Source organism: Phytophthora sojae (genome assembly GCF_000149755.1).
Source record: "Phytophthora sojae unplaced genomic scaffold PHYSOscaffold_5, whole genome shotgun sequence".
Lineage (NCBI taxonomy): Eukaryota > Oomycota > Peronosporomycetes > Peronosporales > Peronosporaceae > Phytophthora > Phytophthora sojae.
The window spans coordinates 402,780-426,029 of NW_009258119.1; the positions used below are offsets into that span (position 1 = coordinate 402,780).

Sequence of the window (23,250 nt, forward strand, 5' to 3'; positions counted from 1 at the left end):
CAGCCAGCAAAAGGAGAAGTGAGAGCATGAGAGAGCATGGAGCTCGATGAGAGCGCACGCTCACCACTCACTCTCCTTCTCCTGTGTTCCGCGGATCTACTCACTTCACCCAGTCACTTCACCCAGTCACTCAGTCACTTCACCCATTCACCCATTGCACCTTGGGTTGAATGAGAGACTGGGTGACTGGGTGGTGAAAAGATGGGTGAAAAAGGAGTACCGTAATCATGTCAAACACATCTTAGTGCTCGTTCCGTGCGTAAGTGCGCATGCGTCAGCTAGCCAATCGTAGCGTTTCCCGATCGCGCCGTTCCAAACCGACAAGTGCCGTTCCGGTGAACCCATGTCCGTGATACAAACGTCAAGTCAACCGTACCAAGAGTCGACCAGCGCGAAATCGGGTTCGAGAGCGCGATCGACCAATGGGCGCGCGCCTTCACTGAACCAGCCAACCAGTCTACCCATGAACGACGCCAGACCCCCCCCCCGCCCCGTCTGCTCCTGCTGCTGCTGCTGCTGCGCCGATTGCGCGGGACCCACGGCTTCCGGAGGCACAACTCGAGGCCTTCTTCATGGCCGTGCTCGAGTTGCCGCTGGTCATGCAGAACCTGCTGTTCGCGATCCCCCGCAACGCTCGCCGCCTGCTCGGCACGGTGATCTGGGTGAGCCTCAGTGTGATCACCCAGATCTTCCGGACCTCTTTCCGGCGCCATGTGGCTGGGATTAACCAAGGCACTGTCCTCCAACTCTTCAACCTGGCCTACTTGGATTTCTCGGTCCGTCCTCTAAGACTGGGAACCCACAGTGACTTCAGCTCGCGGATGACCGCGTATGTGCAATGGGCGCAACTCACGGACGATCAGCTGGCCATTGCACTGGAGCGAGCGCGCGTGCGCCGCAACCGAGACGATAATCTCCCCGATGACCCCCTGCATTTCTCGACTGATCCAGACTGGAACCCGACGGCACACGGGATAGTACGCTGTTTTCATGGGGACTGTGGCTCAGGTTGATGTATACAAATGTATACCTGTATCCGTACGATGACACTATGTATGTGTTTTGTATTTTGTATAGGCTGATGTCCTGCACCTCCTGATGCCTGTCACCTTCAACGGACTCGAGAACTGCCTAGTGATCAAGTACGGCAGGGCCGGGGGCGCTGACGGATTCCATGGGAGACTCCGCGCCCACCGACTCGGTGGCACCGAGGTACCGGGCCGGACGGCTATGGCTGGTACCTTCCCCGGGATCAGATCGTGCCGCTGTTCATGGCATGGCTGCCTGACGACGACAAAATATTAAAAAACACCACAGATCCGTGAATTCCACCACGATGGTGAAAATATACATCCAAAATGAAGGCGGTAGTGAGCGGTTGCGAGGAGCGTAGCCGTAGCAAACCCGCGCGGGGTGCCCGCGAAGCAGGGCCGCGCGGTATTTGCGTAGGCGGGCCCAGCGACGAGCATTCCAACGAACGGACCTGTTGCCGCACACTCGGAGTTAGTTTTTCTAATGCGGGGGTCTGGGGGTGCAACCCCCAGTATGCTTTTATTAGAGGCCCTTGTGCGATTCACAGCTTTGTGTGTTTTTAATGTGCTGTCCCTGACGACGGATTGCTCCACGTTCCGGAGCGCTTTGTTCGCAACGAGGCGAACCGTCGACACTGGCACCATCGCTGGCTCGACAGCGAAGGCCGCCAACGTGAAGAACTGCTTGTAATCCCTCCTGACCAACTGCCCGAGGTGGAGCGCATGTTCAGGGCTTTAATGCTCGTCTTCCCGGCGTAAATGAAGCCAGAAGCCAGAAGCCAGTGCGTAATATATAGTTTACATAGGCAAAGGCAATGAATATATAACAACCAAAGCGCCCAGATCAGCCGCGGGCGTGGGCGACACCCGGATCAAGCTCTTCAAAGTGTTGGCTAGCCTCTCCGAAGCTAGGTGGCAGTGCGTTTGCTCACGTGCCATGACACACCCGGTTGTTGGATCGACGTTCCGTTCCCCGACGAGCTCCACTTGTGCTTCGTGGAAAGCAATCCTCTCTCAATGGCCGGTCTACTGTTGAGTCAGCGGCAGCACTCGGCATCCGCTGTCGTATCCTTCGAGGCGGGCACCCGGTGCATGTGTGTAGCTAGCTCCCGCAAAACCGTAGGTCAACTCCGAGCAGGCAGGTCAAACCTCGCCGGCCAGCTGGTGTTGCCGTCAACATACAGCGAAGCGCTGCAATGCAGACAGCTCTTCCGTCTTGTCAAGTGGCTTCCGCCACCATCCTGGTGCGGACGACGGACGGTGCCCACGGCATTCGCTTCGTACATGTAGTCGATGAAGGATCTCGAATTTGAGCAAGTTAGCGCCCCGTTATTCTGCAGTACAGCTTGTGGATACGGCAGCTGTCCAGGCCGATCGCAGCTGGTGATCGCGCACGCTGCGAGCCACAAACAGCGTGAGCGTGACGTCCCCGTTTGTTGAACATTGCGCGCTGCCATCGTTGAATCGAGCTGGTCGCCGCCGCCTTTGGCGCGCTGATCCTCGCCCTGGTCGCCCTGACTTGCCGCCGTTGGCGCAACATCCTCGTGTCGCCCCGAATCGATGCTGCCGCCGTCGAATGGGCATGAACGAAGCGCTGAATGGATGCCGGCAGGGTCTACTTTGTGCTGGTAGACGAATGAACGACTTCTGCGATCGATGCTCTTCCCCAGCTTACTCCTTCTTGCTGCTCGACCCGGCACCGCGTTAAGGCGATGATCGTCTCGGAGCAGAGTGCGCGCAGATGCTGACTCAGAAGCCCGGAGCTGATGACCTCTAGTGGTGCAAGTCCCAACCAGGGCAAGCACTTTATGAAGATTGATCCGTTATGAAGGCCTCGCCAAAGGTACGCCACCACAGCTGTGACTCATGGGGGCTCCGCGCGCGACTTCTTCACCTCCAGGAAGAGGAGGCACACGAGCTACTGTGCTGAGCCCGTGGCTTGACGTGAGGCCTTCGTCGACTTCCAGCATCTCCATTCTGCAATTGGCCTTCCAGCGCTACAGTTCATCCACCAGCTCAAAGCAAGATCATGCGTCTCTACTCCGTCCTGTTGGCGACTGCGGTCGCTCTAGTTGCGACCACCAGCGTCGCCGCTGAGAAGTGCACCCTCAAGACCACGGCTCCCGTCGCGACCACTGCCGCCACTTCCGTGGTGAGCTCCACTACGTCGTCCTACATCGACGATGCCAGCGCCGAGGCCGCCTTTGACACTGATGCCTCCAATGCTGCCTCGGCGGTCGATGCCAGTCAGGCCACAACTTCGGACGAGGGTTCCTCTGCTGCCGCCTCAGCCGTCGATGCCAGTCAAGCCACGACCTCGGACGAGGATGACGAGGACTCCACTCAATCGAGCGTTGCCGCGTCGGCTGCCACTGCGACCTCGACTGCGGGTGAGGCTGACTCTACTGTCGACGCGACGGAGGTACCGACGACCACTACAACTGCCGCCTCCACTGCTAGCTCAGCAACTTCCACTGCTACCAGCACCACGTCGACTGCTTCGGCATCTTCGAGCTCCGGCTTCTGCAGCACGCCCCGCGTACGTATCACGGAGGTGGATGTGGGTGAGACCGTGGAGAACAACGAAGATGAAGCTGGTCTCACCGTCGTCGCCATCGCATCGCTGCCCTCTGGCGGCTCGCGCATCGCCTTCCAGAGCGGCGACAACGTTATCGTCCGTGAACTTGACTCGAACGACGCCTTGGTGAACAGCACCGCTGCAGTCAAAGTGCCTCTGGTCGACTTCGCGGACCTCCACGCTGACGATGACGGGTTCGTCTTGCTCGGCACGAGAGATGCCGAGGGTGGAGGCACCCTGAACTGCGGTAGCCCGAGCAACTTGTGTGGCACTGCCCCCGATCCAGCCGTGCCCTGCTACGCGTGTGCTACGACGGATCAACGGAGACGTGGGCCACGAAGCTCACGTCGTCGAGCTCCTCGCTGCCGCCCTACTCCACGTCTGCCACTGGAGAGGAAGTGTACATGATCTGGTGGTACGCCCACCACGGCCGTCTGGCGTACGACGGGTCGAACTGGGCCGCATACTTCGGCTGTGCGCTGTCCGTCTCGGAGGACAGCTGCATCAACATCCACCAAGGTGACCGCATGAAGGTAGTGGATTCTACCGGCGCCGTCACCTCGGACACCGACTCGTTCGACTGGGGCTGCTCGCACTCTGGCTACGAGCGTATTACCTACGACAACCGCACGGACGGCTACGCTACGATCTGCAAGACGGACAGCAACAACCGCATCATGCCTCCGAACAACTGGGACGTGACTATCTACCCGGTGCTGCCAATCTGGGCGATATCGTCCCGGACAGCGACTCCTCCAGCAAAAAGTACTGGGCCACCGTCAGCAACAGCACGTCCGACAGTGACGAGGACAACGCCCGCGTGCACCTCATCCACTTCTCTATGGACGCCGAGGCTTCTGAGGACATCATTCTTGGAGGAACTGACGCCAACGAGCGCGCGCCCCACCTTGCTGCTATTGGTGACGGCGGTCTTCTCGCTATGTGGGAAGGAAGCTCCACGAGCGGAGACCTTGAGTACGAATCGAGTGGCCGCACGATTTACGCTCAAGTGCGGGACGCGTCCTCGGGCGCGGCCATCAGCGAGAAGGTGACGGTCGACAGCTCTGTGATTGGCAACCGCTACCAAGCGTTGAAGAGCTACCCGGACGGCAGCGTGGCGTATCTCTCCATGGGCACGACGAGCACGTCGGTGCAGGTTGTGCATTTCTTCGGATGCTAAGAGCTGGAACTGAAGGCAGGAGTGGTGTAGTGTATAGATGTATGGTTGCGTCTGCAAGCGCTCGGCTATCAACGCCTACAGAAAATTGCGTAGTACATGTACAGCTGACGATGCCAATGTGAACATTTTGCCAAAACAGCAGTGATCAATCCGAAGTTCTGGGGTAGGTTGCCGCTGGCAACTTAAATGAGACTAGGGCTCCGCGAAGGCTGGGATAGGAGGTTTTTGGTATAATCGCTTTCTATTATTATGAGTTTGTTTTACGAACCACGGGCATCTCCTTCGCAGCCGCAGCGTCTGCCCGGTAATTCACCTCAAAACTGTAGATAGTGCTTATACACAGTGATAAAACGAATCTTGCTCGAGATCTGTTTGTAGCTTGTAGAAAATGAAAATGTTTACCTTTGTATGCTTCTGCAGCAGTTCGTCCGCTTCAATCATTCAATTGACTTGCGAAAACGTAAGATGCATTCTGCGACGGTATCAAGGCACAATTTGATTGGCTATCAGCCCGAAAACGAGCCGGCCTGAGTGAAGGCGACGACTCGAATGAGGTAGTAGCGAAAAGAACGAGCCGAGACGAATTCCGGCCAAGCCGGAGATGCCGCTTTGGTGTTCATTGTATGACCGATGGGCAAACGAGCCGAAACCTGGCATGGCTGGCGCTGCTAATGATAAGGGCGAGAGGTTGTAACGTGAACGTTTGCAAACTAATATACGCGATTTGGATAAATGCAATTGCAATCGATGCGGTTCCCAGTATAGCGAGGCTTCGATTACCCACACACATAGTTGTAGATGCAACTTTGCCTTTGTATACTCCAATTAGCGAAACGCCTTGTAATCGCTGCTTTCCTGTTGACTGGATTGGCAAAGACATGGCTTTGGATTCAACTGTAGAACTTCTTGCACCCATGGAGAAATCATGTGGTAAACTACATCCACCTCATGCATGAATGCAGGTGTAGCGCTTTAGTGTGTGTTGTTAGTTGGGAAGGGTCCAGGCAACGAACTACTTCGGTGTTGAAGTCAGTGAAATTTGACTTAGTGATCAAACGTGGTAATCCTCGTGGCTTTGTTGCTTCAACTACAGAATGCCATGCTTCTGTCTGCAACGACACATCCTAACTTGCGTCTTAGGTATTGTCTTATGTACACAACGGTTGGATATTTTTCTGGATGTCTATTTCATTTGATGTTTGTATAGTGCATAGAATGCCTCCGGACGTGCCACAAGCTTACAGAACACCCAGAGGTGACACACCTACTTTGTATATAAGTTTTTGTATGGAAAGTTTCAAATTCCGATTTTTTGAAAATCGGGACTCGCTAGGCCCTAGTTTCTGTTCGGCGGGCACCCTGTCACTATCCGTGGTAAGTAGCATTATTCAGCATGGGTATGCCCAACCATCCCACGAGCTGAGCGGAAGCACTGCTCGCGGGAACGAGCACGAGTAGCTAAAACCTCATGAGCGCGCTCGCTGATCTGTAGCTGCTCACATGAAATCGATTTAAAGGGGGGAGCGCGAATCAAAGCTCCTCACACTAATTGGATAATAATAAATTTACTTTAAAAAATTGTGCCTAACTTGCACTCAGAGCAGTTGTTCATGCTGATGGGGGTATCATCGGCTTCTGTGGTTACTGTAGCTGACGGCCAAACCCGTATCAGTATTATGGGGCACCTCTGTTGAGTGTGATGCTGCCACAAAGCTGAGCCATTTTAGCCTATCAGTTCACTCCTCAAACGAGCTGCTCGTTGGGGTCGTACTTATCCGAGGGAGCAGCAGAACCCAGCTCGTGATTTGAAGTGAGCGGGCTGCATTTCGTGGGATGCTTGGGTATGCCACACTGGAGCCAATATGCAGGATATATTCAGTATTAGCACGGCTTTGTTGGCCCCCATCGTGAATCTTATCTTCCCTTACCATTTTTGTATACAAAGATCAAGTCTAATTTCGCTGCATATGCAGTTTACATGTTCTTTTCGGCTCCCGGTCTGGAGGGGTTAAAGGACGGGCATCAACAGCAGGGGCAGCGACTAACAATCCGGCTGGCGTTGCTTCTGTTAATCTCGTGATCTGTTGGCTACAGAGCAGCAGCAAAGCTTCCCTGGCAGCAACAAGACTACTATTAAGTGAACTCCTCATAAAAATCATTTTGACAACACCTCTTCGAAAGCAAGCCGAATGGAGAATCGAGCTGATCAGACTCGACGTCACCTTCAAATTAAAAAGTAGCGATTCGCCCCTACAAGTTCATCAAATTTTGAAACGGAACGTGTTGTGGATTGACAAATCAATCCTGGGCACCATCATAAACATTTTCCACGCAAACGGCTCTCTCCCCTAATCTCGCAGCGTAGCCACTCCTCGTCGCAGCTTCATTCGGCAATCGTCTCCCAAGACCAGAAGCGCACGACTCGGAGGCTGAAGCAGAGTGCTGCTCTGCCAATCACTCACTCGCCCCATGCGTCTCCAGTATGCCGTAGTCGTGGCTGCTGCTGCTCTGGCCGCGAGCTCCGAAGGACTTCAGGTCCTCCCCAATTCGGCCAAGTCCACGTCGCTGCGAGCAAGCGCTGAAGCTCGGTACCCGCCTTTCGTCGAGGGCAAGGGAGACCGCTTCTTGGTTAGCGAAGGCAATCAGGAATGGTCGACTCAGACCCAGAAGGGCTACGAGTTCTCGCCGCTGCAGGAGCAGGACGACGTGCTGCAGCAGAACGACGATGAGTACGAAGACGACAGCGACTCGAGCTCACAGAGCGAGAGCGGCTTCGATGACGAGGCCAGGCTCTTCGGGAGGAAGAAGAAGAAGAAGAAAAAGAAGAAACACGAAGCCACCGAGACACCAACGCCCACACCGACGGCGACTCCAGAGGGAATGACCGCGACTCCCACCCCAGCGCCTACTACGGAGGAGCCAAGCGGCTGGAGGAAATTCCTTGCCTGGTACAGGCGACAAACCGCTGATTAAACAAGGAGGAAGCTTGGTAGGCTGGGATACCCAGAGCGCATTTCTAAAGCGCAGTTGTCAGCTTCTGTAATCCACTAGCTTACTTCAGTGAAAAATTTCCGTGCGGACGTGTGTGTTCCCACGAGAACAGGGCCTAGGGGACGCGCAAGAAGAAGAAGAAGAAGACGAAGAATGAAAATAAGAAACAGGAACCAATCTAGATTTTTATAAGACGAGGGATATAGCGAACGTCAAGTTCACAAAACTAGAGTACGGGAGTTGGTTAGCGTTATTCTCTCGTGATGATGCCGCTGTACAATGTAGCAGCATCACCAAACCTTTTAGCGAGGGGACCACAGAGAATTTGATATACTTCCAGCATTCATTGGGAACAATGAAGTACTCAGTAGAGTGCCATGAAAAGTAATATGGTTGCACCGGGTAAATTTACAAAATAAATTAAAAATAGAATGAAATCGATCGTCAAAATACGGATTCAATCGGCATATTCGAGCAAGAAAGATAGGTTGAGTAAATAACAAACAATTCCGCAACGCATTAAAAAATGTGTAAGATCCCCTACCGCATAATGCTGATGGAATCAGATCGAATTTACTCCAGGACAAGCGGCAGTATGAACTGGTTTCTATTTTTTTTTCAACTCGACTTGGACGACTCTGGGTTTGTTCAGGATCTCAGGTACTGTAGACGTCGAGTCGTCGTAGTTATCGTTTTACGAACTTGAAAAAATGGGCGGAACAAGTTGTTCACCAACCAAGAGAGCGGGCTACCCGAAAAGGTTATCCCGAATCCCCCACTACGAGTGGTGTACAAAGTGACCCCACTACTGCGACGCCTACGCCGTTCCTCATCGCTTGACTCCGACGCTTCCAACTCAGTGAATTCGTAGGTAGCGTGCGCCGAAGCTGTTTCAACGACTTGTAGTTGTTGAGTGTTACCGTACACGCCAGCGACCGAGTCCGAACCGCTGCCATTGATCTCTTCTATCGTCACCTTCAAGTGGCCAGTACGATTGCCGTGCTTGTAAGGCAACAGTTGAACGACTTGGCCCGGAATGGGAGTGACAGTAGCCGCCTTCTTGTCCACCTTGTCCCCAGAATCTCCTGCAATAACGAAGCTACCGATGCAAAAAAAGCAAGGTGACCACGGTCACAAGTCTTAACGGTACACTTCCATCGCTGGTGCGCGCAGAGCGTTGAAGCAGTTGGCCCCAAGGAGTTGATTTAGGAATGAGCTCACCTGAGGCGCTTTTTGGAGTGTACAAGTGTGAGGGAAGATGGACAAGAGGATCGGGTGGCAAAGGCAGATTCTATCCTATGATGACTTGATTCATTATTAGCAATTCGTTGGAGGAACATGCCTCAGGTTGACAAACCGCTCTTGTATAAAAACTATTGGTCTGGCTGACGCCTCATGATTGACAAAGGGAGAATATCTCAGGCTGGTAAAGCTTGCTTTCGCTCATTGGCCCGAATCTTGCCGACGAGGTTGTGGGAAGATTGATGACTGTAACAACGTGGCACCTCCACCAACTCGATCGCACTAACTCTTGTCGCCTCACCGATTAAAGGGTTAACCCTTTGAAAATTGGAGTTTTACGGCCCCTTCACTCTCTGTCGCACATCTCTTCAACTCTGAATACAGTCAAAATGTAGAACTCACGAACGAGGTACACGTACGCCGTTTTTATCTTAAAAAAGCGAATAACTCAAGGGATACTGGACACTCACTAACAGTTAGTTGAAAACTACACATGTTAGCTACACTGTATAGTGGAGGAAATGGGTACATGAGGAGATTACTTAGTAATCTGTACGAAAGCGTATTTACTAGCTGGTCTGGGTGTCTATATTGCACCGCGGACTTTGACATAGGTAGGAGGCACCTAAGTCGTCTTCACTCTTAAAATCGGTCATCATCTGTGCTGATAAGTGGTGTGCCGAGCTCCACCCAGCAAATGTTTCCCTATGTTAGCAGATTCTTCAAAGTATTATAGATTGGATGGTAAATTCTTAGTTTTGAGGGTGCATTTGTGTTCAGTTTGATACATCGCCCTTCTCGGCTGCCTTCGGTGCAAACATATACTCTTCTCCATACTTTGCTCTAACGCTACTAGCATGTTAGCTCAAAATACTAGACACTAACTAACAGTTAGCTAACATGTATAGCAACTAACATGTCAGCGTTAGGGAGTACACTATCAAGGGATGAATAATTTGTATGAGATACTGTACTAGTAGTATAACTTATGTAAAAAAACACAGAATCTACAACGCGGTGACTGAGGATGACATGCACACTTGACAGAGTCGAGACTGGTAACGGCGCAACGTAGTGCAGCTACTAAAAGCTGAAAAGCGCAATGCTAACCGAAACAAACCATTTTTGGTTGAGCATACGCTTCGGACAAGGATATGATGCTCAAACAAAGCCACCAGCGTATATTCTCCACCTATCCGAACGACAGAAAACGACACGACACCACCACTCGGATTTCGTAAGGTAAAACTACCAAACAAAGTGTAGCGAAAAACATAAACTATCGGTATTTTTACAGCTCAATTTAGTGTCAGCCTGTGCCGACGCAGTACAAACGGAGGTGTAGATCCAGCATTGTTGTTGGTAGAGCACAAGTCGACCTGCTGGCTTGAAGAAGCACTTGAAGGCCTTCCGCTGCACAACATCGCATGCCGATCAGACTCGAAATGGTTGAATTTTGTGTTGAAAAACTTGAATGCTGTTGCGTCGTTCGTGCATCCTTGCCCCGGTCCTTCGGTCTGTGACGGTTCGCAGGGGGAATCTACGGGGTTGACGAGGAACGTGATTGCCATCTTGGACACACTGTGCTTTGACTCCGTCCGAGAACTAGGCGCAGTCGGATTGTCTGGCTGGAAGTGCTTTGCGTGCAGCTTGCAATAACCTCGAATCTGCACAAACTTCGTGCACTCTGGTACGCAACAACGCCGGCCACCTCCATGCGAAAGGCAAACGCCACTGTACTGCGCGAGTTTTGGACAGGCATCAACAGCACAGCGACGCCCGCCTCCATGCGCCACACAGAATCCTCGGCTCTGGGCTAACTTCTGGCAGTCCGGACCCCGACAACGTACGCCTCCCCCGTGCGCCTTGCATAGTCGACGAGTCTGCACTTGCTTCTTGCACCCCTCCACGCTACATCGAGGCGGGGTGCGACGGCTTCGCGACGGTGTCATGCCTTAGTGCTGACTGGCGCACTCTGTTTCGCACCGCAGATTACAGACTGAGAGGCGTTCGCGATATTCGCACGACTCCATGGATTACGACCAGAAGTGTACTATTTTTTATCTCGACTCACTAGCCACGTGATGCTCTTGCCTTCACAATCAATTGTGTTCGTGAACTGTGCAACGCTTCTGAACCACACATTATAGAACTCTGTACATTGTACAGTGACGCAGGCGCGAATTGTTGAACATTCGAGCGCACAACGAAGGAGACGGAGAAACACTTACCGAAGTGCAAGACTTATTGAAATGAGCCTCGGTCTTCTCTCCTCCGGCTCGCATTCCATGGAATCAGAAAAATGTACACAAAGTCTTTTGTGAGAACCGATACTGTAGATACGAAGGACAAAACCGTCACGCAAGCCATCGGCACGCAAAGCAGCTGGAGCCACACAGCTCGGTCTTTATCTCCAGCCTTGCTGGCCATGACACATCAAAGGTTTGCGAGTCAAAACTTTCAAAACTTACAACTTAATGTGCTCCACCCCAATTTACTCAGATCTGAGTCGGTTGTAGTGTACCACACACCAATTTGTAGGTATGGCTACATCGAATATACTATTAACCCTTTCGCGGTACAGTCACACCTCTATAAATGATACCCAGTTCGCTCGGTCTAATACCCTGTTTCAGTTAAAGAATTGATCAGATAAAGAAATGACTACACTTCTAATGGCTACATTTTCATATGTTAGGTGCACAAGGGCTTTCTTTACCTGGTACGCCTCTAGCATTTTCGTACTCTTGTTTTGTTTCGTCTTCACACAAACAGAACTCAACCAATAACGGTAGGCGCGGTATTGTCTGTTCCTACTCCTTCTTCTCATTGGTATTAGCAGAATCGCATCCCCTCAGGTTGTACGTGAGTTTCAATACAGGGAGGTTATAGGAATATTTGTTGTCCCGATATCCTGCCACCATGCCTGCAGTTTTATCTTTTGCTTGGTATGTACTGCATAGCCCCTAGTTGTCTCGACATCATAATATTTTAGTTTTTCGTAATATATATATGTAGACTGCGCTGATTGTAAAATAATTTGGCTAGCTTATTTATCACAAGCTTGCAGTTACTGCAAACTCTTTGTTCCAACTTAGCATCCCAAATACAATTTCTCTCTTCGCTCGATTTCTTGTGGCCGGGAGTAGTGGTGGCAATGGCATACGTGGGAGGAGGCAGGCAAGTGATTGAGAAAAATATATGAGTTTGGATCTATTACTACGGCGTCCATTTAGAGGGTTGAGGCGCCAACAATGGCGACCATTTAGAGAATAAAGAGTTTTTGATCAGTTATAGAACACCTATAGTGAAATCCATATAATCCCGTTTGCAGTCGAGGAATCCTAACCAGATAGGGATCACATGGTCAGTTAGAGGGGTTCATTTAGGGAGGTGTCACTGTAAAAGGATACAGAAAGCGCCCTTTAGATGATTTCCCAAAACACGGTAGAGTGTACCCCCTCTTAAAGGGCGTATCCTGTGCCCTTTTGCACAAGTTCAAGCTAGTAATCAACCTTCTTTTAAAACAAATGATAATCGGTACGCAGAGTAATCATCATGTAATCATTGTCTCTACAAATTCGAAGTCATACGCATACATTCTATTTATCCTGCAAATCACCGTAGATGGCATGTCCGATGAGACACACCGAAAAGGCTCCCTTACTTTGTAAGAGGACGCCTAGAGCACCCTTTTAGAAGGAAATATCAATGAGTTGTATACAGTCACACCTCTATAAATGAGACCCAGTTTGCTCGGTCTGAGAAATTGTTTCAGTTAAAGAATTGATCAGATAAAGCAATGGCTACATCCTATAATGGCTACATTTTCATACGGTACTGATGTTTGAGGTTTACTTCTCTGGTCCACGATCATATGCGCGAATCACTCTTTCTACCACAGCTGTGCCAATTCTACTGGTAGCCAAACAAGCAAGGTAGCAACGAAAAGCTGAGATCGAGCTCAAGCACATGATATTTTTTATTAGCAGCTTCTGCGAGGCTTTGGCCGTAATACTATCGACAGAAGCAGCTCATCTGGCGATGAAATTAGGTTTTTTTCGTAAACCATAAACCACAATAGCGATATTAGATCGAAGAATTGTCTCAGATTGTGCTTGATGCAAGCTTTCTTATGATCTCCGATTTAGAGCCATCAGCGTTGATTTGTGAGAGCTAGAGCCTCGAATAAAAACGAGGTTTTTCCTGCTTGCACGGTTGAGATTCGCATCCAGCAATTTGTTTTTGCCCAATCAGGACACAGTTCACATTTATGCTAAGTTTAAGATTGCGTTTTAAGAAAAGGTTATGCGGAGAGTTATCTAAAATAGCAGGTTTTATTTAATTTAGGTTGAAGTGCACGCATTCCAGCAAGGACTGTTTCTTTTGAAATGGTCAGTGCCATAGGCATTGCTGTTGTCCCGTGGCCAAGATGATACTTGCGCACCCTAGGTAGAGCGTATGCGTTCCCACCTCCATCAGCTATAACACATTGCAGTACCTTTTGTAGTGTTGCAAAACACTTGTCGATTGTAGCAGCTGGGATACTCCGAAACGCTTTATCCACAGCGCCGACTAGCGCCTTCAAATTGGTCGTCGGGTGACGGTACTGCACGCGTAGAATGGCGTGAAAAACGCCCAAGTCAAGTACGTTCATATCGGGCGAGCGAGGCGGCTAGCACGACATTTCTATCGTCCAACCTTCCTCGAGCCCAGCCTCAAGCACTTCTGCATAGTCCTCGGCTACGTGTGGTCCTGCATTGTCTTCCTGGACTTTGATGCACATTTTCTTTCTTCCTACAAACAAAAAACAGGAGAGTTAGTCACCAGCAAAATAGATCTCGTAGTCATTTCAATTACCTGGCCAAAGACGGCGAATCGCAGGAAATACTTTTTCCTTGAGCATTTTAACGTAGATTGCTCTCGTCATGTTGACGTTCTTGACTTCAACGGCCCCTCTTACTCGGTTGTTGGATTTCCGCTTGGCAGCCACGTACTCCACAATTGGCCACATGCCAATTTTCCCATCAAAATAGGATTTTCGCCTAGCGTCGTACCGAGGCCTCGCCACCGCAGCGAGAAACATAACTTTACCTATGTATCGACGATTGGGGCACGAGCGGTATAGCGCTAGCTCGTCTTTCGTGATGTAATATTTTGTGGAAGCCTTGTACAAATTAAACCACTTCTCATCAATGTGTACAATATCGTACATGTGATGCATTCTGAAATCTCGCCCTCCTATAATACAAATTAGATACAAAAGTTTTTGTGTAATTTTCCAGTATTATTATCATGATTTAGAGATAAAGTAAAAACAAATTACGAACCAGAATGGATGCTCTACGTGAGCCAGGGCGAAGGCTAGCCGCTTGACCTTGTGCTCTTCCGTCAGGGTAGGCTTCACGCGACTCGTAACACGGCAAAACACGCCGGCTCTCAGGTGGCGCATAAGTATAGTGCGGGGTATGCCGGTAGCTTCTGATAGGCAACGCAGTGTTTGCCGTTCATTCATAGGGACATCCTGGATGCGCCCAGCCACCTCCTCGGCTGAGAGCTTAGTCTGCCCGAGGGCTCGCGGCTTGCGCGGAGCGACTAGCGCGGCGGGGTCGGTGCGCTGGCTCCAGATCTCAGAGACCTTCCGTCTCGAGATCTTGAACAGCTTCGCCGCAGCTTTGATGGCCCCCCTGTGTGCTCTCTCCTCTCTCGACTTGGTCGCGATGAACAGAGCGACGCCTACGCGAACGCTCGCGGGCACGTCCTTGGCTCCTGGTGTGCGCATTGATCGCGAATTGGTTGGCAGGAGGATTTGGCCATTATTCGGTGGTGACGGAAATTCATATTTTAAGCCAATAAAAAACGTTTGTGTACAATACATAAAACCTTACGCGCATGTTATCGTGGACCAGAGAAGTACCTGGTATGGCGAATGGTCCCGACTATACAAAAAGCGGGACGAACTATACAGCCAGTAGCTCCATAACATACAAACATAGACAGATGGCTCTAGCGTTCAATCACACTGAAAGAAAAAGTGGTCTACATCTCTCAATCAATTTACGGCCTTCTCGCGCGTGCTTTTCTTTCTTCACAATGATAAATCTGCCGCCCTCAAGACCACTGAACAAGCATTGCCGAAAACTCCGGCTTCCTTTGCGTCCTCGTGCACATCCACGCCCAACCGCTGAACAGCCAAGCGACCATGCTTTACACTCTTCGTGGTGGTGTCCGTGGCTCGACCGATGCGTGCTGCAGAGGGACCGCGGCATCATCGCAGGGGTTACGGAGCCATGGGTACAAGCAAACTCCTGCTGAGTGGACTAAACTATGTATGCGTGTGGGAAAGTCAATGATGGTCATCGCACATGCCCAGAAGGGTACGATACGAGCGAAGAGCCGTAGGCCTACCAATGTGGCGGCATCAGGCACGGGTACGGCATCGCTGGTTCGCGCTTTTTCTCCTGCCCCTGACCCCAAGTCTGCCGCCAATACGCCCGCGCGTAACCAAGAGCGTGGCGTAGTGTTTGCTATTGTGGATCGAGAAGAAACACAATTCGGAATTAAGTACCTGGTTAAGTGGTGTGACGAAGCTGATGGGTTTCAGTGGGATGACACATGGGAGTATGGTGTAGGACTTCGTGAGGACGGCTTCGATCGTGCGTGCAATGTGGTGGACAAGTGGAAAGTGTCCAAAGTGTCTACATACTACCGATTTTTCAAGCTAAATGGACATTGTCACCACATTGGAGCATCGCCCGAAGGCTTATGTGCATTTTACGCGCTAGGTATTGCGACTGAGCTGGTGAGTAACGCCGGTTGGCACTCCATGGCTCAAGCTCGTCAATTTATGAGGGAATGGGCAGGAAGGGGTAAAACGATTTCGACCGAGGGGGTGACGTATGGTGAATTGCGCTGCTACGTAAAGTTTGCGAATTCGAGGAATCTGAGGCAAGTGAGCACGAAGCTTTTGGATAAAAACGTGTTCGGGGGTGTGACCGGCCACCAATCGACAAGTAAATTGTGCGCAGTTGTGCTCGAAGAAGGTGTCTATATCTGTGCTGCTTTTAGTTCACTGCGAGTGAATTATTATTGCTGTTGTGGATGGGAAGAAATTCATCTACGACGACGAGATCACTGGTGTTGGTATCGGACAGTGCGATTTAAGCTGGATTTATGGTGGGTCGTTTGTGCGCCGTGTGGACATCTACGTATGCTGATTTATTGCACGAGTTCTGTCGAGTTTCTCTTAAATTCTTAACGCAGTCGTTCTTTTTGCTTGAACTTCTTTCGGGTTATTGGTTAACGGCGAATCTCTGATGGTGAGGAACCGTTTTTACTGGACAATTCATCAGAACGGACGAATTCAATACACTCGTTTAGTCTGCGCCACAAATACGATGCTGGCAGATTTCTTCGGTGCTTAGGAAGGCCTCAGCTCTTAGTATTTTCGTCCTCATGTTCCATTTGCTCTTCACCGTACTGCTACCACGCCACATTTCTCTCTACTCCGGCTACACGACACGAGGTTCTGGCGCAGATGCGTGTGCACAACGCTGTGTGGGCTTTTGCTGAAAGCTCTGGTAACGATTGGGCTCGGGATTATGCACGTGAACGGAGAACTAAGTCTGAACCGGATCGCCAGAAGAAAGACACAAAGTGGCTCGTTGGGCACGGTGGCAAGCGGCTCCGGGATCTCTGGTTTGCTCTCCCTGTTGACCAACGGCAGTTGCTGATGGAGCAGACACCCGACAGTTCATTTCCTGTGGACACGGATGGAGTTTGCGACGAGCGCAAAACCCCCAGAGCAGTGTCGCCTCCTATTGAAAGGCCAGCCAAGCCTCAATCTACCAAGGCGACCACCCGCTCGCCGACGTTCAAGCGCAAGGGTTCTGCCTCCACGTCGAAAAAGGCAACGAAGTCGCGAGCTAAGAAGGTCACAGGAAGTTCGCTGACTTTCAATGGCACGAATTCTGAATCCAAGTCGAAGGCTTCTAGCAAGCTGCGAGGAGGGAAGGCTCCTATCAAGCAGCGAGGAGGGAACGTGGTGACGGACAACAGTTCTACCCACCGGACGAATTCAGCCAGTACGACTGTGGGCAACGGCTCAGCAGCGACTGGTTTGCAAAACAAACTCGTCATTATGCGATCGGCTCGGGCCAACTACCATCGTATCGCCTCTGATGAGCACATGATCAAGCTTCAAACAGCGTACGACCATGGGAATATAGGTGGTGTCGTCGACGCACTTGTTCGAAGTGTAGCGCACGCAATTCACTTAGCTCGATCCCAGGATCGCACCTCAACCGTCGAGGAGACGTATCAAGCGGTATGCATACGAGTTTCAGATGTGCTTCGTCCGGCGCTGAACATGACGCGATTCGAGCCCGAGTTCCAATCTGACCCCCTCTCACCGGAGTTTGCAGCGGCTAGGCTGGCGAAGGCGCTAAAAGGGTATCGGAGTGGTGTCGTGAGTGTTCACGACGAGTTCCGAGCGCAGGGGGTGGTGGCTGATCCGGATCGTGCCATTCTGAAAGTATCCCACTCACTGTTCGGCAAAGCGGATGGAATTCCATCTCTTCAGACGCAAGGTTTTAGTGACGCGGTGATCTTGTTTGCAACGATATCATGCCGAGTAACTAAAGCGGATTGAATACATGTATTTGCTTTGCTTATTCATTTAGGGTTTCCTCAACAATCAGAGCGGTAGATGCAAGAGGCGGTCTGCCCGTTAACCCAGGCACGGCATTTCCACTTGTTGATGTAGCCTTGGTCCGAGGTTTCTGGTTTTTCGATGAGCTCTTTTTGCTTGATCTTTTCGGCACCTTGTCGCAGCTACGCTTGGTATTAGCCTTTCCAGTCACCCGAGTTACCAGTTTTTCGATTTTGTTTGGTGAAAAAGTGATGATACCATACTTTTGCTGAGCAGCAACCAGGTGTGCACATACTAGAAACTTGCCAAAGTACCGGCATCCACAAACTTTGAGTTTGAGATCTACTAGCCACCCCTCTGTTGGCATTTCCAGTTGATGTGCGCGACGGAGAGACCATTTTGTGGTGAGGTCATACAGGTCCTTCTCCTTGATACGTAGTTCCTTTTGTTCTTCAGAATCCTCGTTTGGGTTTTGTACGAGCTGATCAGTAGTATCTTCCGTGCTGGGATCCTGTTCATTCGAGACCGCCTCGGACCCCCCGAGAGCTCACCCCTCCCCGATGTCAGAGTACGGAATAAAGCCATGGCGCTAGTGGTTCGAGGCGCGACCTCTGACACACCATCAACGCTTGGTGAATCCACCTCGTCAAACGATGACCTAAAGTGACATTCCGCCTCATCACCTTCGCTAGCGCTGGACGTGACATCAACAATTTCGAGAACCCGTATCAGATTTGGCTCCGACGTGCGCTCGAATTGTACGCGGGAAGCTTCCGCCATTGTGATTGCCGCATTCACTACGTCTGTAGTCGGCTTAGGTGTGTAATTCGGCTTAGCAGGTTCCAAAGGGGTGATGGACTCGATGAAATCACAAAGTTTGAGAAGAAGCCGTCGCATGTGATGTCGACGCCGCTGTAAGAAAAACTTTATGGCGCCGTTTAGATCCTCACATGGATTGTGGGTGGACGCATATCCAGGGGGGGGGGTGATATGCCTGCCACCTCCAGTACCGACCCTTGAGCCATTGCGAGTCGAAATAAGTCGCGAATTCTTTCAGATGCGTGGTCCTCTTCCATTTCTGCAGCTCACGATCTCGGCACAGCTCAAAGTCCAGCAAACCGGTGGCATATAGTGCATGTCAACGATCGATGACATCACCATCATTCTTGTTTTGATCGGTAGATGCTGGATTCGCTTTCGCACATTGTACAACACATGGAAGAAGCACATGAGCTTTTTAGCATTCGCGAACGCCGAAACAGACTCTACTGCGATGTATGGGGCGTCTTCCGCGTCACCCATGACTGTGTCCACTTGGAGGGAGACCCCACGCACTTCACGTATAAGCTCCACGAAGCTGCGGAAACACTCGGTGTATTCGTGCGCGGTTCGCCGACTGACAACGAAGAAGGCCCCCATTGATAGGCTCTGGCCTTGTCCGTAAATCCACACGTCACCACTGGGTACCCTATGTCACTTAACTTGAAAGTGGCGTCTGCGTGAAACTGGCAATTCGACCCGGAATTTGCAAACCGCAGACAGCCATCAATCATCGCTAATGATGTTATGCCAATAATGAAATGATCTTCATCCGACCCAACGTATGCATACCCTTCGCTGTCTAAGCTCGCGCCAAACAAAAACGCCGTGTCTGCGTTTAGGTCCGGGCGGTAACAGCGAATGCGAACGAGATCTTGGACAGCTTTGCGAGAGTTCGTCGTCCCTTGATCTCTCCGAAGGCGCTTCAACGCGTTTTGCACCTGCTTCAGGCTTGGCCAACCACGACTAGTCACTGGGATCTGGGATTGCTTTTTCAAATTGACCAGCATGAGCCGTGGTGGAATACCAATCTCATCTTGTTCTGCAAGAAATTGCTTCATCATCGTCGTCACGCGTGCAGGGTGGATGGTACTACAGGGAACCACACCACGCATGTGCCCATGCTCATTCACCCATATCGTCCAGGTATCGCTAGCCGTACAGGTGAACACTTTCCACACAACAGCACAAACCCCTATGTCGCTGCAGGTCTTGCTTGTACACGTAAGGCGTCTCTCAGTCATTGCATGCATACCCCCGCATACGCTGCATACGTCAAAGTCGCGCTTAAGTGTCACCGCCGAGCAGCACATGTCATCGTCTCGATAGGCCTTAAAGCTGTCTTCGGAGGCCTGGACTGAAAGCCGCCGCCATGGCTCCATTGCTGGGAGTTTGCTGTTTGTTCTTGTGACTTCACTTGTGTGGGGAGCTACATATAGTCGTTGGTTTCAAAGGGATTCCCCAAAAATACAGCACGAGTACGTTTAGATATTGGCAAGATTTATTTGTTCAACCATGCCAAAGTACACCGGTCAGCTTGTATATCGATACCCCGCTCGTATGTTCTGTACCCAATCTACATGATATGTATGACGCAGCCCCATCTGGTATGGAATGCCCCCAAGTCTGTATGTTTTGTCCTGAAAATCTGTATATTTTGACACCCTCGTCACCTGGTATCCGTCTAGCATTCCGTACTCATGTTTTATGTCTTCTTCGCACACAGAGAACCTATACCAATAACGATAGGCGCGTATTGTTTGTTCTTGAATTTATTCTCATTGGTATTATCAGAGTCGCCAAATGCGTTGTATCTAATGCACCCCCCCCCCTACTTGACTCGACACATAATATGTTTTTAGTTATCCATAAAATATGTATGTTAGCTGATCTGAGTGCAAAATTACTCTGGCAAACTAATTCATCAGTAGTTGCTGGCATGCAGCTGCTGCAAAATCTTTATTAACCCAAATATAATTCGCTACATTTGCTGGAACGGGAGTAAGGGAACCGATTGCATAATAGATGTGGCCGCTTTCGCTGTCTAAGCCAATACCATAAACCTACGGCATGTTCGCATCGCCCAGGATGTGGGAGGAGGCAGGCAAGCGATGGAGAACAATATATGAGTTTGAATTGGCTCTATATTACGGCGTCCATTTAGAGAGTTGAAGCGCCAACAATGACGACCATTTAGAGAATAAAGAGGTTTTTGATCGTTTTGGAACTGCTATAGTGAAATCCATATAAATCCGTTTGCAGACGAGGATTCCTGACCCGATAGGGAGCACATGGTCAGTTCTAGGGGTTCATTTAGGGAGGTGTGACTGCACTATAATTTATTGAGGATACTAGCGAAAGGGTTAATATTTCAATAGCTATATTGTGAAAACCGGATTAGCTTGATTAGGAGGGGTAGAAAATATATAAAAAGGGGTACGCTAAATTCTAAATCGTAGCGTTGGTCGTAAACCGTCCACGTGCAAATCCCTATCAAATGCTTATGAGAGCCTAGCTTCCTGTGCTATTAAATGGCCGCAGAGGTGCAATGCATCGTGCAGCGGGCTAGAGCAAGCGTATAAGCAGCCACTCGTGCCAAATTTCAGCCCCGTGAATAGTTCAGACGCAGACACATATTGCATGTACCCATCGGGTGCTTCATGTATACGACAGCGTCGAGTTTGCCGTCCACGTTGACATGGGTCACCGTTCATATAAACGAGCTACCCTCATAATGCCCAGTGTCACATGGGCATTCGACGTGATTTGATTATAAATCGACGGCAGTCCGCGGTATATGAACAGGGCTGGGGAACGCCAAGTCGGAGTAGCATCCTATTTATATATAACAAAACAAGGTCTCAGCCGCTTAATAAGCACCCAAATCGATCGATTTGCAAAAAACTAGGACGTAGTGTTCGGTTATCACAATAACTCGAAATACACTATAAAAATAGCATTGTGGTGGGCCTTGACTAAGGCCAACTGTAGGGCAACGGCGACTACCGCGTTAGCATCGGCATTATGAATAGAGCTTGTAGCAACGCGACATCACTCTTTGCTCCGCTGGCAAACATGGAATGTGCGTTGAGACAAATACTAAAGATTCGATAAGAGCGACAGGCAAGAGTCTGAGCCCAGCGCACGCTAAGCAGCGTACTGAAGGTTGTGGAGATCGATGCAGAAGGAACGAGACTGCAGCTTATCCGGATCGAGCTGCAGAGGAATGTTTGGTATTGATATATTCCTCAAGGCTCTGGGTAGCTACATTCTACGTGTGTTTTTTTTTATTATTATGATAGAGCGCTCAATACTGGTGCTGCGGGTGAAGACCTGGATGCGGTGAATACTGTAGCATTGGCGTGGGAACGGAGCTGGCCACGACGAGCGGGAGTTGACGGAAAGTCCTCTGCTGGTAAAGTTACCATCAATGGGTTTGACTTCAAACGAGATTGAGCATGCCATTGAACTGTTATTGTTTTTATTGAGTCAGTCGAGTGGTTGCAGGACGGTCTGATCGTATGCGCTTCCTTCGCATGACACTACCTGTCAGTCTAGCATAATTGAGACTCCAAGCGAAACCGGACAGCGAAGGTAGAGGATGGAGGCTCGTCTTTACCCAAAAACAAGTTGAAATATAGTCGCGCTCAAGAAAAAGTAAATTTGCAATTGCGCATGGGCCATGCAAGAAATATTTAAACGTAAATGTAAACTATGACGACGAACTGGGTTCACGACGCAGAAAATCTGGCGATATCTTCGACTTCTCGAACACACGAGACGCATTCTCCACGCTCCCAACGAGTCCAAGTATCGGGGTTAGCAGATCACAGTGGCTGATGATACTTGTCAAGCGGGTGTGCCCGCGGTCCCACTCCAGATACGTTCTGCCAGACATATCAACCCGCTGACCAACAAATTTCCTAACCAACTGCGATTCATGCTCGTACAGGTGCGGGAATACCTCATGGACCGTGTTCTCGGGAATAGTGAAGTTTGTGGTGGTGGTAGCTACGAGTGCGTCGTCACCGCACTCTTCTAAGCGCACAAGGCGAAGCGCAATGTTCTCGAAAACGGAAGACAACCTGTGCCAGTCTTGCATCAGTTCGTCCTTGCCGCACCTCACTCCAAGGACCACGTCTGGAGCCACATCTTGGACAAAATGGGAAGAGCGCAAAACAGTTCAGCGGCAGTTCAGTTCAGCCTAGATCATGTTAACACGCCTTCATATGGTTATACCCCATGGTCGACCATAGGTTATTACTATATATATGTATGTTACGTTTCTGCCCGTGTAATTGCACCGGTGCAATTATGCAGTCACGGTGTAATTATTCCATGGGTATTGTGCTATATGCAAATACCACAACGGACGCCTTTTCATCGTAGTTGTCCGTTATGAATCTGTCCGTTATGCTCTAGCGACGAGGGAACGCCATTGCAGGGAGCCGCTCTCGCCATTATCAACTTTGCAAACAAACGGAGAAGCAGCTTTCCAGGATGGCGGGTCGTCGCTCGCGTGGGTTCCGCACTGCGAGGCCTCCCGCTACGGCGAAGCCAGCGTCTAGCTCAACCCACCTTAGAAGCTAGCAGCGGTAGGTGCATCGAAACCTTCACTTTGACTGTAGTTTCCCCCTTTAACCCATGTTATTCGTTGCATTGTGTAACAGAGCTAAACTCCCCGCCATCTCCATCTCCACCTGACATAACACCAGTTAGTTCAGCCGTGACACCACAGACAGCTCCGACTACGCTCGAT

The 23,250-nt window shown here is 50.4% G+C and overlaps 7 protein-coding genes across 7 annotated transcripts; 4 read left to right on the forward strand and 3 right to left on the reverse strand.

The window, feature by feature from the left end:
• Positions 1-572: 572 nt before the first annotated feature.
• On the forward strand, positions 573-1,790 carry PHYSODRAFT_332887 (hypothetical protein; the record flags this gene model as incomplete). The annotated part of the gene is made up of 3 exons (XM_009529963.1): positions 573-977; positions 1,078-1,212; positions 1,635-1,790. The coding sequence occupies 3 exons, from the start codon at positions 573-575 to the stop codon at positions 1,788-1,790; spliced, it is 696 nt and encodes a 231-aa protein (XP_009528258.1).
• Positions 1,791-3,060: 1,270 nt separating this feature from the next.
• PHYSODRAFT_346457 (hypothetical protein) lies at positions 3,061-4,927 on the forward strand (the record flags this gene model as incomplete). Its single annotated transcript, XM_009529964.1, has 3 exons — positions 3,061-3,803; positions 3,896-4,322; positions 4,376-4,927. 3 exons carry the CDS (start codon positions 3,061-3,063, stop codon positions 4,787-4,789), a joined length of 1,584 nt encoding a protein of 527 aa, XP_009528259.1. The 3' UTR covers positions 4,790-4,927.
• A 2,331-nt stretch (positions 4,928-7,258) lies between these two features.
• Positions 7,259-7,762, forward strand: Avh1b-109 (Avr1b-1 avirulence-like protein; the record flags this gene model as incomplete). The annotated part of the gene is made up of 1 exon (XM_009529965.1): positions 7,259-7,762. The coding sequence occupies one exon, from the start codon at positions 7,259-7,261 to the stop codon at positions 7,760-7,762; it is 504 nt and encodes a 167-aa protein (XP_009528260.1).
• A 2,903-nt stretch (positions 7,763-10,665) lies between these two features.
• Positions 10,666-10,941, reverse strand: PHYSODRAFT_381893 (hypothetical protein; the record flags this gene model as incomplete). The annotated part of the gene is made up of 1 exon (XM_009529966.1): positions 10,666-10,941. A coding segment is annotated over one exon (276 nt), but the record flags the coding sequence as incomplete, so codon positions are not given.
• A 5,618-nt stretch (positions 10,942-16,559) lies between these two features.
• Positions 16,560-17,672, forward strand: PHYSODRAFT_505000 (hypothetical protein; the record flags this gene model as incomplete). The annotated part of the gene is made up of 2 exons (XM_009529967.1): positions 16,560-16,829; positions 17,049-17,672. 2 exons carry the CDS (start codon positions 16,560-16,562, stop codon positions 17,670-17,672), a joined length of 894 nt encoding a protein of 297 aa, XP_009528262.1.
• Positions 17,673-19,357: 1,685 nt separating this feature from the next.
• On the reverse strand, positions 19,358-19,804 carry PHYSODRAFT_441361 (hypothetical protein; the record flags this gene model as incomplete). Its single annotated transcript, XM_009529968.1, has 1 exon — positions 19,358-19,804. A coding segment is annotated over one exon (447 nt), but the record flags the coding sequence as incomplete, so codon positions are not given.
• A 2,399-nt stretch (positions 19,805-22,203) lies between these two features.
• Positions 22,204-22,641, reverse strand: PHYSODRAFT_505887 (hypothetical protein; the record flags this gene model as incomplete). The annotated part of the gene is made up of 1 exon (XM_009529969.1): positions 22,204-22,641. A coding segment is annotated over one exon (438 nt), but the record flags the coding sequence as incomplete, so codon positions are not given.
• Between the last annotated feature and the right edge of the window lie 609 nt (positions 22,642-23,250).